This window comes from Pavona decussata, unplaced genomic scaffold, assembly GCF_977016875.1.
Source record: "Pavona decussata unplaced genomic scaffold, jaPavDecu1.1 SCAFFOLD_302, whole genome shotgun sequence".
In the NCBI taxonomy this organism is placed as follows: Eukaryota; Metazoa; Cnidaria; class Anthozoa; order Scleractinia; family Agariciidae; genus Pavona; species Pavona decussata.
The window spans coordinates 1095752-1114624 of NW_028145698.1; the positions used below are offsets into that span (position 1 = coordinate 1095752).

Sequence of the window (18873 nt, forward strand, 5' to 3'; positions counted from 1 at the left end):
AACTGCAGTCTCGTTTCCACTCGAAGGCCAGGTCTCTAACCACATTACTACAATGCATATGGATACTGTACTCCAAAACAAGGTTGGACACCTTATGATCTTTACACAACAAACAACTTAGTTCAAACTAAACAGCAAAAAAGTTAAAATCAGAATAGTGTTAGTCTCGAAACCGCGCCATTTGTTTCATACCTCTTATCTACAAATGTATATCCATTACAACAACGAGGGCTAGCTAACGAAAATGGTAATTTTTAACACATTTCAAAGAGTTTGTCATGACAGCAAATAACAGCTACCTGTTTTCAAATCAGTGCTTAGGCCTAAATAGTGTAGATCAGTGCTTGAACACAAAACGCTGTTCCCTACCTAAATGGTCCCGCATTCTCTCAGTTCACTGCCTAACAAATTGGCTTCTGTTCTCGTCCATGTTAGGACTAAGCACGTCTCAGAATACTACATTGTGTAAATATCATACGGTGTCCAACTTTGTTTTGGAGTATCCATTCTTACTTGGAACAACCCTTGTAAAATGGACTATTGGGGAAACAAACAGCAAAATAGGGAAAAGCTTCTTTCATTTGAATGTGTTCACACGTAAAAATTCGAATGAATAAAACGTCAATACCACTTTGTACAATAATTGGTTCAAAAGCTTTTCAATCGAACGTACTTGACAGCAACATTTTATGATTCCATCCAAAGATTTCAAAGTTTGCGCCAGCCTAGATAGCGTATTAAATAAACAGTACCACAGCCAATCGAGCGTCAACATTTTATGATTCCACCAAAATATTTCAATGTTTGAGCCAACCTAAACAGCGTAATAAGAAGTACCACAGCCAGGAACGTTCTGCAAAGAATCATTCAGTTGAATGTCAAGAACTCAGGATTTGACCTATGGGCTTAAAGACTGTACAGAACTGTAAACAGACCCACAGCAAAGTTGACCTCGCAATAGACTTCATTTTAACGTTCACACTTTAGAATTCCATCTGCGGACTTCAAAAGTTACCAACCACCTTGTACAGCATTATAAACAGAACCACAGGAAAGTACTGCTCAGTAGCTTTCATTTGAACGGTCACACTAAAGGATTTAACCCACAGTCACAGAAGTTAGAACCACTCGGTACAGCTATTAATCCCACATCTCTGCATATTTAGCGGTGTGGTGTTGCGGAACAGCTTACACAAGCGGGATCGTTGGTAGAATTTAGATGTAAATTACTTGACCACAATTTCCAACGTGAGTAATTCTTTTCACGGGCAAGGCATCCCTGTAAAGCTGGATTTTTTTATCAGTTTTATTTTGTTTCCCTTTTAGACGCGTTTAGGTATGTGTTTTATCTATGTAACTCTGAAAGATTAACCATTTAAGCCCTAACAGTGATCAGCATCAAATTTCTCCTTGTAATCTTTAACAATTAGACGGCGAAGTCGAGGTTTCTATCGGCTGATAGCCAACTATCAAAGGCGATAGAAACCGAGAGCGAGCCGTCTAATTGTTTTAGCATACCTCAGTGATCGATCTATTAAGCAAAAAATCTTTTTATTTCATAAATTTTGATATATTTGTGCAATGATGCATGCTAAATCGCGCGCGCTCTGGCAAACTGCCGTCTATCGATCGATAGACGGCACCTGTGTAGCCAATCAGATTGCGCGTTACGCAATAGTCAGTCACTGAGGTATGCTAACAATGCTTATTCAACCCCTGAGGTCATGAGAATAAAGGATATGATCATCCAAGGTGAATTTTCTTGATATTTTAATAACTTCTCCCCAGTACTTTTATGAGAAAAGTATGAGGACAAGATAGGAGAATTTGTTCTTTGATATTAGGGGTTAAAGGGTTAACCATGGATAAGTAAAGTTGACTTACTTCCATAATAAACAACACTACGGGAATGTATACTACTCGTCGATAGCTTTCATTTGTACTGAGAGGAAACACATTGGGATTTCATCCATCGACATGCAGCCAGCCAATACAGTAAAACAAACAGCTCCAAGTGACAGATATCATTTTATTTTTAACTTCTGCTATAAGATTATTAAATTAGAAAAAGAGTTGGTTCTGATAAATTCTGGAATATTTTAAATTTGTTGCAAAAACATAAATTGTTCCCCGTGGAAGTACCAAAACATTTTCAAAACTTGTCTTTGGACCAATATCGATTTTGATATTAATTTTCTCTCCTTATATTGCTATGTAAAGATTCTACAGGTATGTGTAATTTGCGTTCTCGCTCCATGGGCAACTAATTTTTTAAAAACAAACAAAACAGGCAGGATATGACTTACCATTTGCCTCGTGCTTTAACCTTCTTTTTTTTGTGCCCAAGCAAGTAGTCAAGTTTTTCTATTTGCGGGTGGACGCTACCTTGTAATTACGTTTTCAAAATATCAATAAAATGTTATTGTTATTTTTGTTGTTGTCAAGATGCCGCAGATGCAAGCACCGTACTATGCCGTACTCTTTGGTCTATCGTTACATTTTCCTTAGTTTTTATGCGCATCAAGTTTACAAGAAAAAAGTCTAGACATGAGACCAGCAGACCATTGTGGTTCTACAGTCAGCGTACTTCAGATTAAGAGAAACATAATCACAAAAAAAAATTGTGAAATCTGTGAATACTGTAATTTGGCTGACATTCATTGCAGACCCTTGTTTTAATTCTAGCTCTCTTATTATCCTTAACACTCGGCCGGAGACTGCGAAGTATCAGATTTCTGCATCAGAACTGTTTAACGAATCACCACCAGACTGGACTGTTGAAAGAATATCGGCCATGACGGGTTTCCTTGGTTCTCTAGGCATATTAACAGGCACCAATAGGTCTTCATACGGTGTATTCCACGACTGTTGTTTACCCGAACCGAGCAGTAGGAATGTCACCCACCCAAGAACGTACATTCCTGCAGATATGTAAAATACCTTCTGCCACTGACCCCTAGTGGGCTGCAAGAAAAAAGGAAATGCATTTATGGAGTGGATATACCTGCGAGCTTTGTGTTTCTAATGTTTCAGGCTCGTTTCTATGTTTTCATTGCTAGGTTTCATTACATCCAAAAACAGCACGGCATAGCTTTCTGGCACGCAGCCTCATCAATGTTTCCGAAGGTTTAAAAACGTCTAGAAAGAAGGGAAGAGGTTGGAAGAGAGGGTTGGGTAATCAATTTCATTGTTAGGAAGAGGATTAAGATAACAAGAATTAAAAATAAAACTTTGGTTTGAACATGGACTCTACAACACATTGGTATGAAGGAGAAGTGCTCTAGCATGGACGCAGTCTAAGGTTGGTTGTACATGAGCAAGTCTTGCTTAACAATTCTACTTTTAACAAGTCCTATATTCTCGTGTGTACTCGATAGTTCATCGCTAGTTCACCCTTTAATCACCAGTAAATATACTACTGTATTATTCTGCTATATGGCCCTCCTGGCACTCATATTACTAAGTTGAAATAGGTGCAGAACGCCGCTGCCCGGCTTGTTATGGGTTGCCCACGCTTTTGTCAAATCACCCCCGGCTTAAATTCCCTCCATTGTTCACCAGTATATTATCGCGTTCAATCCAAAGTACTGCTTTTAACATGTACATGCCTGCATGGCCTAGAGCCAGACTATTGAACTAATTTAATTTCTGTTACAAAAGAATCTGCATACAGTCTCCTTAGCGGTAGTAGCATGCCACACTAGTTGACCAAGCATTTCACTCTGCCACCCCCCCCCCCCCCCCCCACGCCTTTGGAGAGCTCAAAACACACTTTTTTTATCTAGCTTTTTGTTAAGTTCTAGAATTTATTGTAGTTTTAAAATTACATTTATGTTAACTATATTAGATATTTTTCTTTTTAAGAATTTGAGTAATGTAAAGCGCACAAGAACATATTCAAATGTCATGTGCGCTCTATAAATTAAATAAATTAAATGATCATCATCATCGTCATCATCATCATTGTTGTTATTGTACGAGAACATGTATCAATTTTTCTCCACAAGTCTCTAGTTCAAAAATTGAAACGCCAGTTTTTGAACGAGTGCACTGAAAACTTGGTCTCCCTTTACACGAACAAGTCAGAATTGTCAACGAAAAGTTGCTCTAGTGAAACTTGCCTCACTGGTGACACGTTTGTCCTCTTTACATCATTATTAAAGGGAAATTGTCACGGAAATTGTACCGTGTTCTTGTCAAAACTGCACAAACTATCTGACATAGATCCTTTGCTCAAACGCGAAATTTCCTTTAGGAAGAAAATATCAAAGGGACTTTTCGAAGGAACAAATCAAAAACCGTTTAACGCAGTTTTCCACTACACATGGGAGAAACCTAAAAAAACAAAAAACAAAAACAAAAACGAAATTCCTTGCCAATCCGATCAGGTTTTAAATAGTTCAGTTTTAACTTACGAATTTTTAATGACTTCGTGGGAGGCTACTCTCGTCGAGTTTTTGGCGATTTTGTTACTTTGTACGTGTTTGCAGTTCCATTCTCTTGACCAACTGAGTGCAGTTCACAATCAAAATATTGACCTAGGATTACGTTTCCACTCAGTCATACAATGATGTTCGTTTTATTGAAACGTCTTAAAAGTGGATAAAGCCTACGGATTATAATCATATCTGTTTAAAAAACAAACAAACCACTTTTATTACTACCTCCTCGAAGCCATAAGGGGATTTTGTTTTCATAGACAATAAGGATTTAATAATTAAAAGTATTAGTTACAAAAGGGAAAGACAAAGGTTGATAACATTTCAGTCACAGTTAAGTACAACCAACAATTCGGAAGGACCGTTTGTCAATCCAGTAGAGATAAACAAGCTGGGTTATAAACCCTTTAACCCCTAATATCAAAGAACAAATTCTCCTATATTGTCCCCGTATGTTTCTTGTAAAAGTACTGCGGAGAAGTTATTAAAACATAAAGAACAATCACCTTGGATGATCATATCCTTAATTCTCATGACCTCAGGGGTTGAATAAGCATTGACAGTACAAGGAGAAATTTAATGCTGATCATTAATAACCAAGAGAAACTCAAAGTCCAGTTTTGGCCTTGATTGGTGTCAGATTTCCTTTAAACACTTCTCACAACACGGTTGATAAAGCTTTGGTCAAACAAAATTCCAGGACATTAAAAAGACAAAAACACTAGATCTCAAGTCACTTTATCGAGGCCATAGACATCCTTCGCGATCGTTGCTGTCAGAGTTAAATTTTGCTCATCAAATGTGGAAACTGGTTTACAAAAATGCACCAAGAACACAGCAGACGATTGCGCAAAACAAAACGTTCCAAGCAGCGCTTTTAAAGTCCTGTTAAGCTAAAGGTACTAGTACTGTGCAAGGCCCGTTCCTGATTCAAGGGCCTTTCCAATATCTAACAAGTGTTAAAATTTAAGAGCTCTTTGATTTTATGGGGGTTAGTTAACACTGAAAGATGCAAAAGCCACCGGTGGCCAAAGCTTTAGTTGCCCATCTCATCGCTTTCAAACGTAGGCTGGTGCTGAACCAATCATCAAATGAGACGGAGAGTGGTAAGAAGTGAGGAGCAAAATTGTACAAGGAGGTCGACGTATGAAAGACTACATGTGCAAGGATCCCTAAGAACTGTCTTACCAAGGAACGACAGGATCGGAAAGATTAATTCAAAGCACTTCCGATGTTGTTAGGTTGAAAGTGGTGTATTTAAAGAGTTGCAGCTCATTTTAAGAAGAAAGGTACCTCGCGTTACGGTACAAACGTGCATATCTCCAAATTTGGTTACATATAAGCAAGAAATTGTTGGTTGTTTGTTTTGTTTTATTTAATTCATTTTTTTTTTTTTTTTTAGCTGCGAAGTAAAAGTAAGCAAAGAACACAATTTTAGATAATGTTATTGACTTTTAGCTCCAACTAAAGCTGTTCTCGGACTGAACATAGTTAATTAAAGGCAATGGTTATGAAACCTGACAAACGGCTTTGTTATATGTATTATTTTGTTTGCCTTTTTGGCCTTGACCCTGCACAAACAACAATAGAATTTGGAATGTGTTGGAGCAACTGACCAATAGAAACGTTTTTGTTAAGATATTCAACTGTGGTGGAACGTTTAAACAATGAATTGTGCAGGGTCTCGGCCCTTCCAACATAAATTGCAGCAACATTGTTTCCTTGCAAGGTTTCATAACCAGTCCCTCAAGTAACTATGGTCAAACACAACTCTCAGACTGAGTAGTAAAACTGAAGTGGCAAGTACAAAGTCCGCGTTTAATTACATTAGTTATTACTTTTTAAATAAGACAAGAGGTGTATAAGCTTATAGACATATAGTTTAGCTGCTAATCTCGTTCAAACCAGACGCAAAAGATAGCTGACCTGACTCGTAGACTAACAAGCTCAAAACCCACTAGTCACATAAGTGTATACATATCAATATTCTCACAGTAACTTAGCTGTATCTGGGTTTGCCCTAGTAACGCGGGTTTTATTGCAGCTGTAATTATATTATTTCAGTTTTTAATTTTAGACTTAGTACTTTCTTTGTAGTTCTTTTCTCTTACCGCGTAAGTTGAAAAAATTAAAACTTACAGACTTGGTTTTACTCACTCAAATTGACATTGTCATCGACATTTGAAGAAAAACAACAAGGGAACTTTAATAAAATGCTAAGTCTACTCCCGTTGCTCCAAACTGCCCATTTCAACCCACGGCGTCAGTCATATTTACTTCAAACGCCTCGCTAAACATGAGAAAACATCTAAGTACATTGTACATGCACGGCTCCCCCTTTCCCTCCATGTTGAGTAGGGGAAGGTGGAGAGAGAAGTACTGCCAAAAAGAGTTTGAGAAATAAGAGGGAGTTTGAGAAGCCTGCACGACTCCCTCCGTGAAAGTAGCAACAATAGCAGCGACTTTATATTTTTACTCTTACAATCAAGTCTTAGGAATTTTCCTATTTTGTATGAGACCATAAGTGTACTTTGGTGGATCTCTTACTCGCATGTTTACCACTTCTATCTCAGTATTTTGACAAGCTTCTTATCTTCATATGCCGAATGTCTCCACCGCAATCAATCGAGGCGAATGGCAAACACTTTGCTTGCTTGATCACATGACCCCCGCACAACCTGGTAGGGGGGAGGGGGGGGTCGCATAATTACAACTGTCTTTTCCACAAGACCCAGTACTACTCGACTATAATGACCTCAAGCATGAGAGAGAAGGTATAAAAATGAATAAATATTTTCTGTACGTTTGCAGCGGGTTAACATGATGATTTCCACTGGGGCTGTAGGGTTTGAATGGGTACCAGCAACTTTATACGACACTTAAGGCTAAGTGCAGATTTTTTATTATGAAAATTAGCTTTCATTCATATGCAAACAAAACTAATTTTCACATGTTAAGCTTTGCACTTACCTTCGCTTTCATAATGAGGTTCACAGCAACTCGGAAATGGTCTCTTACAAGCTTACGAGAGCTGCTATGCTATTGCTTTTCATACCTGCCTTTGCGTATTTACTGAGAGCCAACAGAAGAAATGCTAACTTACCTGATTGTCTGTTAAAACTCCGACCACATACGGTCCAACTATCCCTGGGATTGTGGCCACTGCATTCGTGATCCCCATCAGCACCCCCGAAAATCTGGGGGCGATGTCTAGGTGATTCACCATATACGCGGATGCATTGAGATTTGAGAAACCCAAAGCTAAGGAGAATAATACAACGGCTAGAGTGGTGGACTCACAGCCCACGTAGCTTGTTGATACCATTAAACACGCTGGTATGAGGTAACCTGTGATAATAAAATAAGGAAATATTATCTTGCGTCCCATGCACGTAAAATACCCCTAAGACAAGCGCCATCGCTAGCAGAGTTTAAATTACAAACATTCCGACACAATTTCCAAATTCAGCTTAATGCAATTGCTTTTATACTGTAAATGGGGAGCTTACGGAACGACGAAGGAAACGGCCAACAACACTATCCAGGAATCAAATTGGTAGGAGTGGCGTACAAGTTAAGAAAGAAAATAAAAAAATTCACCGTCATGTGTTCACGTTCTCCGCAAAACCTTAAATGTGGTCATTTCGCGTTGTTGATTTGCAAAGGACAGCAAAGAAATGTACCAAAATGTAAAAGGCACGTGCAAAGCGATTGTTTTTGTTCATTAAACTTATTGTTTTGCGACGTTGTCGTTGCCGTCGCCGTCGTCGTTGCTTAAGCTCCCTAATAATTAACAAGCAGTATTGAATCATATTATAATTATATTCTCTTTGGTTTCCTTGTCAGTTTTCCTTTTCCATTTTAACACAAGAGCGTGGTTTCAATCACGCATGAGCAGAATATTATTTTATTTGCAGCAAAACACAGTTGGACAGTATTGCGCATGAGCAGACCATTATTTGTAGGCAGTTATTTGCAGGTCATGTGGTTTGCTCTCGGCCAATGAAAATTAAGGAAGAAAAAATGTATCGAATGATTTAAGCTTAAGGTTTAATGATTATTTAACCATCTATACAATGAAAGAAAGAAACAAACAAACAAACAAACAAAAAAGCTAAATATGGTTTCTGGGGCTACTCTCCGTTCATGGATATAAAACTTATACCGCTAAAAGAAACAGTCAACTCTCTTGTAAGCGACCACCCTTGGTGCACGACAAAGTGGTCGCTTATGGGAGGTGGTCGCTTACGGGAAAGATCAACAAACTAAGCCTAATACTGGATTGATTAATTAATTACAAAAAAATGTTACCTTAGCAGCTAAAATCAGGCAAACAGAAACTTATTTATTTGATTTTTTCACATTTATTCATTCTTCTTATGAAACTTTGTATAACATGGTTCATGGTTCATTTTGGAACAGATCACTGTAACAATTCCCGTTTACCTAAAGATCTAATTGTAGCCATCTTCTCTGTCTGTAAACTGTCATTATCTGTCAGCAGCACGGGGAAGCGTCATCAAAATTGAACTTTTGCCACTTCTGAGTAATGATTTACATGCGATCATACGAGATTATGTTGTGTGGTCGCTTACCGGAAACAGAAAACAAAAGAATATGTGTAATTTCTGGCCTAAAAAGTGGTCGCGGTCCCTTAAGAAATTTGAGTGGTGGTCGCTTACGAGAGAGCTCTTAAAACAGTATTTAACTGAAAAACAAAACCGTTGTTTACAAGGTGGTCGCTTACGGGAGGTGGTCGCTTACGAGAAGTGGTCGCTATGAGAGAGTTGACTGTATAATAAGCTGAGACTATTCACAAGAAATCTTAAAAAGGGACTTATAACAATTATGTTTATAATTATTGAGGGTCCAGTAGTTCAAAGCCCGATTAAGGTAATCCTAGGTTAACATGAAATTTGATTCGAGTTTAATAACCAATCAATAATCATTTTCCCAAGAGATTTTTGCCCTTCAGTTTCGACTTGAACTTTTCTTTACCTTCAGCTTAAAACCAGCCTTTAAAAACGAATTCAAAGAGAGTTTAAGAGCCTCGTCTTCACCACAACTTTACTCGTTTCCAACTGTCGTCGGTCTGTTGCACATTACGATGCACTCACCTCCTGTAGCAAAGACTTTCCTGACTTCCCCAGTAGACAGTATATGGTTAAAACGTAGCCAATCCGCAAACTGTCCCCCAGCGATACCAATTATATACATGCATAAGAAGGGGATGGCAGAGACGATGCCATTCTGAAAGAAATAAATACAGTTTTTTCTTTGGCTTCACGGCAGACCTTTTCTTGAAAAATTTAATAAGTAGTGCGTCCGAGGGGCGGTGCCCACTAATACAGGGATATTTTTGTTCGGTTTAAAACTATGCAGAGAAAGCAGAACTTAGCAGGCGCTCTGAAAAATTGAGGGTAACCATGCATTTTTCAGATAAACAGGGAATAAAGTTTCAATTTGGGAAAAAAACGCCACACATTTCTTTGTATTTTACTGCTATTTAGAATAATTGTTGCTTAATTATCTCTTAAAAATGACCCGCTACCCGTAATTTTCGTTCTAGTTTCCAGTAGCCCATACTAAGATCTGCTTTTCCCGCATAGTCACAAACCGTGCAAAAATACTTCTGTATTAGTAGGCAGCGTCCTTAAGCAGTTTTACTTTTCTTGTTTATCTAGCTACATGTACTGTACCTGAATATTTCTGTGACAACTCAAATTTTAAAGCCTCACGTATTTATGCTAACCAGAAGTAACGGCCACACTAAAGTTACTACTATCCAAAAGTTGTTGTTCCCTGGGAACAAGGTTACTCACCTGAGAAATTGAAAAGTTGAGTACTTCTTTAAAGTAGGATGGAAGACAAGTGAGGAACGTGTAGAAGCCCCAGTTGTTGCAGAAGTGTGCTACGATTAATGCCCAAACAGCTGGTGATGTCCAGATTGCAAGCCAAGGGGTATCATACTTCTGAAAAGAAAAATACAGGTGTGATCGTAATGTTGAACTGGTCCTAAATGACAAGGCCTGACTTTCGTTTTAGTGGAACCCCTGATAAAACGAGGTGCCAAGAAATGGTGTCCGTTTTATGGATTGCATGTTTACAAAACAAACCCCGTATAACGAATTTTTGCAAAAGCAACCTTGCTTTAAACAATAGCTCTTTAACCAAACAGGCACCATTTTCAAGCGCAATTCGAACTAACAGTCTTCAAACTGCAAAGATGAAAGGTTCTTGTTCCGGGTTTTGTCCAAGCAAAGATTCGTCTTCTACAGTATTTGCCATGCATGAAAATTTGGAACGCAGTTTAAATTGTCAGAAAATCGATCCTGAACATGGCCTCCATAATGCAGAGGCCCTGGGGTTCGTGTAAATCAGTGAAATAAAATAAATATACAAACTGAACATAACAAAATAATGTTCAAAATCCCAACTGGTGGGAGGCAAACCAGTTCGCTATTTACAAAACCTGGCTTTGAATTAGAAAACGGGGCTACCGTGAAACAAATCCAAGTGGTCAGAGCATGACTCGACCTGGGGCCCCGGATTTTGAGTCTGGCGCCCTAACCATTAGGCCATGCCGCCTCCCTAACTAACTGCGAGGGTCTTTCTTCTATTTAATCTAAGATTTCCACTGACAGTTTAAATACATGTGTCACATATTCATATTCATGTAAACTTACATGAACTCTTTTGCTTGTGTCTTGTCCTGCGCCTATGCTTGACTGAATGTATTCTTTCTCCTTAATGGATATTCTAGGATGATTGGCTGGCCTGTCGTAACTTAATGCCATCCAAATAACAAACCAAACAACACCTACTGCACCTGAAAAAAGAAAAACAACATTTATTTACTACCATTGCAGGGCCATTGTTTACAAATCAAGAAATTTTGCAATAACTTGATCAAAACTATAATTGTGCAGTTCCAGAAAATATCCATACTCCCTGTATGGAAGGTTTTTTCTTTTGCACCCCCACCCCCCAAATACCCCCGGGAAATTCCAGTTTAACTTCATACTTTGCTTGTAAAATTTTAACTTTTAAGACCTCCCTCCCCCTCGGAATTTCTGATGACCTTCCATGGATGGGGCGGGTATGGAAAAAATACATCTTGCAATAAGGAGATTTACACTCACATTTATGTTTTCTTGGAAAAAAAATTTGTACATTAGATGAGAATACATGTACAGGTACATGTATTGCAAAATAATTCTTGCCCAACATGCTAATGTAATTTAACTACTTAATTTTACTGAGTTAACTGAACACATTGAGCGGCAAATGAAGGATAAACATAGTCACATGGTCATTTCCGCTGTTTGCAGTTTGTCGTTTGCTGTAAAAATAGTTCTAACTAAAGTCTCTTTATTATTTTACAATACATCTTATAAACTGCACACACACAAACACACTGCACTGTATATGGAAACCCTCAAGATGTTCTTTACATCACAGAGACCAACATACTGGGACACTATAGACTATAGCATACATACACATAGACTTACCAAAAATATAAAATACCGAAGGCCAACCACCCCAGAGATTAGAAGAACACAAGATCCCTGCTAATGGCATACCTAGGATGGTACCAAGTTGAAGCCCTGCCAGATAAGAATGAGTTAATTAAACATTTTAAAATATAAATACTGTAAATAAACCTTACATGTAATTTTCAAAAAGAAATTTTTGCCCAGTTTGATTTTCAACTGAAGGGTTTGAAACTAGCACTCGCCCACTTGCCAATGATGCGAGTCTCACGCCTATTGGGCTAGTGGAAATTGCAGGTTACTCGCCCGGTTTCGCGAGTAGAATTTCCATGAACCTTCAGGAAAATAAAACTGTAACAGAAAATCTTTGACAAAATCTAATCTTAACATACAGTGTAAGTACTTTTTCACATTCTGAAAGCTTCAGAAACCTGGCACATACACTGTACATGTAAATGCAAGCTTTCTGCTTCGCAAATAAAGAAATGCCTTAGCTGTTGCAGTATCCCTGTCCAAATCGGACAAAGCTAAATAAATAAATAAATAATAATTATATGAAGCACCGGCTGGTAGTCATGATACGTCATAAACAAACCATGCCACTAAGAACAAAATCTGATGGCCATAGATATGGACTGAATTAAAAATTGGCGACTGTTAAGTGCATGGCAACTCTCCTGGTCTAGTGTTTTTCCTCACATGTTTTCGATTTGTGGAGAAAGAAGTCACTGAAAAAATGTCCCAGCCTCAAACTCCAAACCACCCACCCCATAACCCTAAGGAGAACCTTGCATGCCTAACACCTTCAAGTTACGTACCTGTATATGACAAGGTAACAAGTTTACTCCTCTCTAATGGTGGGGCCCAACTACTCCAAACTGCATGCATAGCTGGGAATGTGACTCCCTGTAGAAAGTATAACATGCGAATGGTTATTAGTGAACGAAATTAATATACATCGGATTTACTGTATTGTACATGTAACCTTGGATGCAATCAAACACACTCAAACATTATACAGCAGGCCCCAGTTGTTGAAAGAGCGGAAAACTTTATCCACTGGATAAGTCGCTATCCAGTGGAGCAAATGTACTCCAACCAATGCTTTTGGCAAGTTTTCCACACAATCCCATTCTTAAATTTGACATATACTTCTACTTTATTCACAAATTATAGGACTATCATGAAAATCTTGCACACATTTTATCTGCCAGATGGCAAACTATCCAGTGGATAAAGTTATCCACCCTTTGAACAACTGGGACCTGGTCTTCATCAGACAATGGTGTTGACTAGCTCTAAATAAGTATAAGTAGCACTGCCATTGCCAGTAACTTTTATCAATGTTTACAACCTACCAGTAACACAAAACATTAGATTTGTATGTGAGAATAATCAGGGCAATGTGACAAACTAAAAAGATCAGTTGTACTACAATGTACACTGCATTGTAGCATGTCTGCATTATTTTATTTATTTTATCATTAGGCATCATAATTATTCTAACAATAATTTTTTGGACTGCCATTAATACATGTAGCTGGCAGCAGTACGCAACAGTTACTATGGCTGGCCACTACAGTGAAGACAGTGGACAAGTGTTTTGTTTTGGAACAGCAAGATTACAATGTACAGTGGCTGTGTACAAATTAAAAGTTTGTACAAAACCAAGTCTTGATACAGTCATACAACAGCCAAGCCTGCTTAGCTTGGTGCTACAGTAAAATGAGCTCTGAAACAGATACTTTTGGATGGTGACTCCTTTTGTTACTGACATAAAGATGTACATATATGTTCTGTACATCTTGGCATGAACCTAGAAACTCGCGTTTCAAAAGAACGGTGACTACTAATACAGACAGAGGTATTTTTGCATGACTTGTAACATGTATGACCCTAGTTTAATGGCCTTAGCTCCCACGAGTCTCCTGTAGCTCAGTGGTAGAGCATCCAAACTACATGTAGTAATCGGAAGGTCTTAGGTTCGACCCCTGATAGGAGCACTCAGGTTTTTTTCCGAGTTTGCCTGTGTCATTTACTGATTAATACATCATTCTCGTTTATTCACCGGGCTTAAGATATTCCATCACATTATTTCCAACACATTTATGACTATGTGTAGGAAAAGCGGATCTTAGCAAGGGTTTAGTGGAAACCAAAAAGAAAATAGAAGGCAGCCACACATTTTTCAGAGATACATGTAATTACATGTACCTACATGTAAGGTGCATTTTCGACTAAAAATGCCATACATTGCTGCTGAATTATCTCTGTTACTTACAGTAATTACATTACATGTATGTACCTCTGAGAAAGACGTGATTATATACATGTACTCCCAATTTTCTTTTTCCAGCATTCCAATGGCCCTTGCTAAAATGACTATTAATTTTTCCTACATAGTCATAAAAGTGTGCAATACTTCTGTATTAGGAGGCACACCATCCTCAAATGAAAGTATGAATACTGATTTTTCTAACTTCCTTGGGAAACTGAATTGGGATTGATATATTGGGAGTTCCAAAAATCAGGGATAAAAATCTGACCAAAGCAAATCTAAGGGAATTAGAAACAACTTTTGGTTTGAAGAATCAGGAAATTCGAAAAATCAAGGGTCCGAGATTCTATTACATGTACACTGTACATGTATGACCACAATATCCTTAAGGAAGACTTAACATTGTAGTGTTACCTCTCCAAGGCCCTCCAGTATCCTCAGTAGGATCAACATGCCAACACTGTGACGTGCCGCAAGGGGGGTAAGCATTGTCAACACAGCTGTACAAAGCACTCCAAAACCAAACAAGTACTTCCCGCCAAGACGAGCTCCTAGCCAGCCACCTGGTAATTGTGTGAAAATGTAACCATAGAAAAATGAACCCAAAATAAGACCTGTGAAGACAAAAAAGGATACAGTCTAGAATGTTCTTTGTTGCTTTGCAACACGTCCACTATGGATTAGGGCGAAATACATGCATTAGTCCATTAATTAGGAGTCTCTCATTCGATTTCTAAACACTGAGAATTGGGTTGAAAAAATGAGGTAAAGCCGACTTTTCTTTTCTTTTTTTTTTTTAAACTAACATTGCACATGTAAAATACAGTTAACTCTCTTGTAAGCAACCACCCTTGGGGCAAGACAAAGTGGTCGCTTATGGGAGGTGGTCGCTTATGGGAAAGATCAACAAAATATGCCTAATACTGGATTGATTAATTAATTACATAAAAATATTACCTTAGCAGCTAAAATTAGGCGAACAGAAAGTAATTTATTTGATTTTTTCACATTTATTTATTCCTCTGTCGAAACTTTGTGTAACATTTTTGGAACAGTTCACTGTAATATTATCTGTCAGCGTCATTAAACTTCTGAGTAATGATTTACTAACGATGATACGTGATAATATTGGGTGGTCGCTTACCAGAAACAGAAAACAATGGGATATGTCAAATTTCTGGCCTAAAAAGTGGTCGCGGTCCCTTAAGAAATTTGAATGGTGGTTGCTTATGAGAGAGCTCTTGAAGCAGTATTTAACAGAGAAACAAAACGGTTGTTTACGAAGTGGTCCCTTACGGGAGGTGGTCACTTACTAGAAGTGGTCGCTATGAGAGAGTTGACTGTATAATGTAAATTTGTAAATTGTAAATTTGTTATGTACTGTATAGCGCATAATTCCATGATAAGTCAATCAAATGTGCTTTTACATTATGGGGACACTCTCCAGATCAAATTGGAATTGCGAAATGCTGTCTTTTGAGGAGAGGGAAAAACCGGAGTATCTGGAGGAAAACCTCTCAGAGCAAAACAAACTCAACCTACACATGACACCGAGGCCAGGAATCAAACCCGGGCCACACTGGTGCGAGGCTAGTGCTCTCACCACTGCGCCATCCCTGCTTCCCCATGTCCCCTTGCATGTGTATCTGTGCCAGTTATATTTTATGGAATCTCAACTACATGTACCTTGTGTCTTTTGATCCCAGTTAAACTCTCCATCCTAAGAAACAAGAACCTTCATTGTTAGATCTACAGTATCTGGCACTGTTCAGCAACTTTCTTCAGTACAGATCTACATGTAGGCAAGATTACTCCAACAGCCCCATACATTAATTATGTATACATTTTGCGACTCAAATTTTATTCATGTTCGTTCTTTGCGCAAGAGGATTAGTATGACATTTATGCATGTATAGTTAATGTATGGGGCTGTGCAGAAATCTTTCCCAGATCTATATATCATGTGTATAAATCCTTTTAATTTTTCAACATGGGCCCACTAGTCTGCATTCATAATAGGAGTGCAAAGTTCTTGGGGGATGATATTAGACTGTTCAAAGTCCCCCTATTTTTCCGTGGTATTCTCAAGACTGGTATGCTTCGATGAAGTCTAAACTACCAAGGGGAGCTGGAGTGGGGGTTAGTTGAGTGGGGGAGGGGGAGCAAAAATATTTTCCTCCCGCCTCCCAACTCCGCTCCCCTCCCCTTAGTAGTTTAGACACTCTCCCCAGATAGCACTCGCTTTTACAAACCGAGATGGCGACAGCTCCTGTGAAGTGTACCACAAACCAGTCTTGAGAATCGCACGGAAAAATAGGGGGACTGTGAACAGTCTAGGGATGATATTTTCAGACTTCAGACTTTAAGACCCTAAAGCCCAATTTTTGTGGTTTCAGCTTCTGAAGCTGAAACCTACATTGTCGTCGTGTTGTGTAAGTAAGTAAGTAAGTAGGTAAGTAAGTAAGTAAGTCCATTTTCCGTAAAGGTTCGGAATGCCGACGGTTCACCACGACAGGTTACGAGATCTGAGTCGGCTTTATTCGTACGGGAGATTCAAAATGGCTGCCAGGTCTCTCATGCTCACCAAGAGGGTGGTTTGTGGTTCTTGGAAGGAAAACACAGGTTTTCAATACTGTAAATCAAAAGAACAACTTCTAAGGAACACTTGGCTGCTTAAAAAGTCAGTGAGTTCATAGCGAAAAAATTCCTGTTCGAGATTGTGTGAAATCGAAAACAGGTGCGATCGCAAAGTGAGTCCATCTTCCGTCAAGGTTCGGAATGCCGAAAGCTCACCACGACAGGTTACGAGATCTCAGTCGGCTTTATTCGTACGGAAGATCTTTGTATTCCATTCAAAATGGCTGCCAGATCTCTCACGCGTGGATTTTCAAGGTGGCAGTTTGTGGTTCTTGGAAGGAGAACACAGGTTTTCAATACTGTAAATCACAAGAACAACTTCTAAGGAACACTCGGCTGCTTAAAAAGAGGAAATCAGTGAGTACAAAGCAAAGAGATTCCTGTTCGAGAGTGTGTCAAGGCGAAACATGTGCGATCGCAAAAGAAGATCTGCAAATCATCGCATGAGCTGTAGACGTTCTCGGAAATTTTTGTGTGCTACTGGAAATCCACTTTATAAAATACTACAGGTTTGAATGTGAATTTTACCGTGCTTTATGTTAAATTGATCGATTTGCCATATTTCAAATAGCTTTGGCGAGATTTTCGAAAAACGTATTCAGTTTAAGACAGTCGAGAAATTGTGCTTTACAATGGTGACTCGCAATTCGCTTGGATCGCTTCACGTAGCTTCACTCGAGGCGAAAATTGTACGAATTTGCTTTTTAGGCGTGAACACAGGTCTGTCTGAATAAATTTTTCAATTAAAAAAGCTTATTGTCTGTTTATCTGTGTGTCTTGATTCACGGAATTTCTTGTGACCATGCGATCTTATGTAAACAGCGATGTAAACCATGAGAGAGCCAAACCATATTGTCCCCTGTGTTTTAAAGTGTAAACAAACGATCAAATTACGCTGCACATTTTGGCACTGTCTAGAACTGTTCATTAATCCCTCTGAATTTTATATAACATTGTTTTTTACTACTGCAATATTCTACAAAAATAAGGCAGTAGCCACATGCAGTCATAGACTGCCTTTTATTTACAATGATTTTGTGTTGTTTTGCACTGCTTACTAGACAGAATTAGAACTCTAGAGCAATGTATTGGTTATTTGCTTCTAAAAGTTTCTCTTGGACTGCATGTTTGGCATTTTCTTGGTCACTGACTTTGCTACAGATCAAGAGATTCCCTTTCATTTTCTTACAATGACCTTTTATAGGGTCACTCGAACACAGACAATAACTTTTCATTATGGTAGCTGAAACCACATGCACTCCTTCGAGTGCCTATTTTTTCTTTTGTTGTTGTTTTTTTTGTTTTTGTTTTTGTTTTTTTTTTTTGTTTTGTTTTTTTTTTTATCAGGGAGCCTTTCTTGACCCGGAGGCTGGGCACGTGCTAAAACAGACCTTTACTAGTGCATTTTATCAGCTGAAGCTGAATTTCTATGAGGAAACTCTCTGTTAATCGGTCATATTGATTGAAACCTTACTGACATGCATCTGCGCTAAACACTGCCAAATATTGTGATTCAGGCCATGTTTATTAAAAAGCAACGATGACCGGCGTATTGAAAACCCAAATTTTAAGTTAAGCTTATTTCAGTCATAAGCTACAGCAAGCTTAACTTATCAGAATCAAAGATGGTCACACGTGAATCGAAGGTCGCTTAATTGAGAGAAGGGTTAACCTTAGGAGCGATTCAACTGCATTGAACTTAATCTTAATGCACTACCTTTTCAGTAGAAGTACTGGATGAATTCCTTTGACATTCTGGATTGTTCGCTGAAGCCTTGCCGTTCGCGTACGTAGAATTGACCATGGCCACCAGCGCGACACTGAGATTCACGCGGAGAAGATACACTACACAGAAACCAGAACAGGACAATGCCGCCAACACATATCGACATGGCACATAACACCCTGTATCTCGGTGTGATTTAGAGCGGTTTTTGTGCAGAAGAGGTACGCTTTCCTCCATGGAGAACGCAAGAAAATGAAAATGACATAAAAATTTGATCGGTCACGAGTTTGAGATTGT

General features: G+C 38.6%; 1 protein-coding gene across 2 annotated transcripts; it reads right to left on the reverse strand.

Moving 5' to 3' along the window:
• Nucleotides 1-2012: 2012 nt before the first annotated feature.
• Nucleotides 2013-18873, reverse strand: LOC146454394 (sialin-like). Of its 2 annotated transcripts, none has more exons than XM_085095538.1 (10): nucleotides 18568-18873; nucleotides 15900-15933; nucleotides 14628-14827; nucleotides 12754-12841; nucleotides 11954-12049; nucleotides 11132-11268; nucleotides 10262-10411; nucleotides 9557-9689; nucleotides 7543-7787; nucleotides 2013-2964 (listed from the first exon to the last, which is right to left on the reverse strand). In XM_085095538.1, exons 1-10 carry the CDS (start codon nucleotides 18811-18813, stop codon nucleotides 2728-2730), a joined length of 1566 nt encoding a protein of 521 aa, XP_084951664.1. In that variant the 5' UTR covers nucleotides 18814-18873; the 3' UTR covers nucleotides 2013-2727. The 2 variants fall into 2 exon arrangements, with proteins under 2 accessions (XP_084951664.1, XP_084951663.1); XM_085095537.1 differs by having other exon boundaries at nucleotides 11126-11268.

Excerpts from the sequence above, each read along its gene's own strand:
- LOC146454394 (XM_085095537.1), bottom strand. The coding sequence starts at position 18,813 with ATGGAGGAAAGCGTACCTCTTCTGCACAAAAACCGCTCTAAATCACAC. Across the intron at positions 12,842-14,627 it reads TACTGGAGGGCCTTGGAGAG|GGAGTCACATTCCCAGCTAT; the intron begins GTAACACTACAA and ends TACTTTCTACAG. Across the intron at positions 2,965-7,542 it reads GAGTTTTAACAGACAATCAG|CCCACTAGGGGTCAGTGGCA; the intron begins GTAAGTTAGCAT and ends TTTTTCTTGCAG.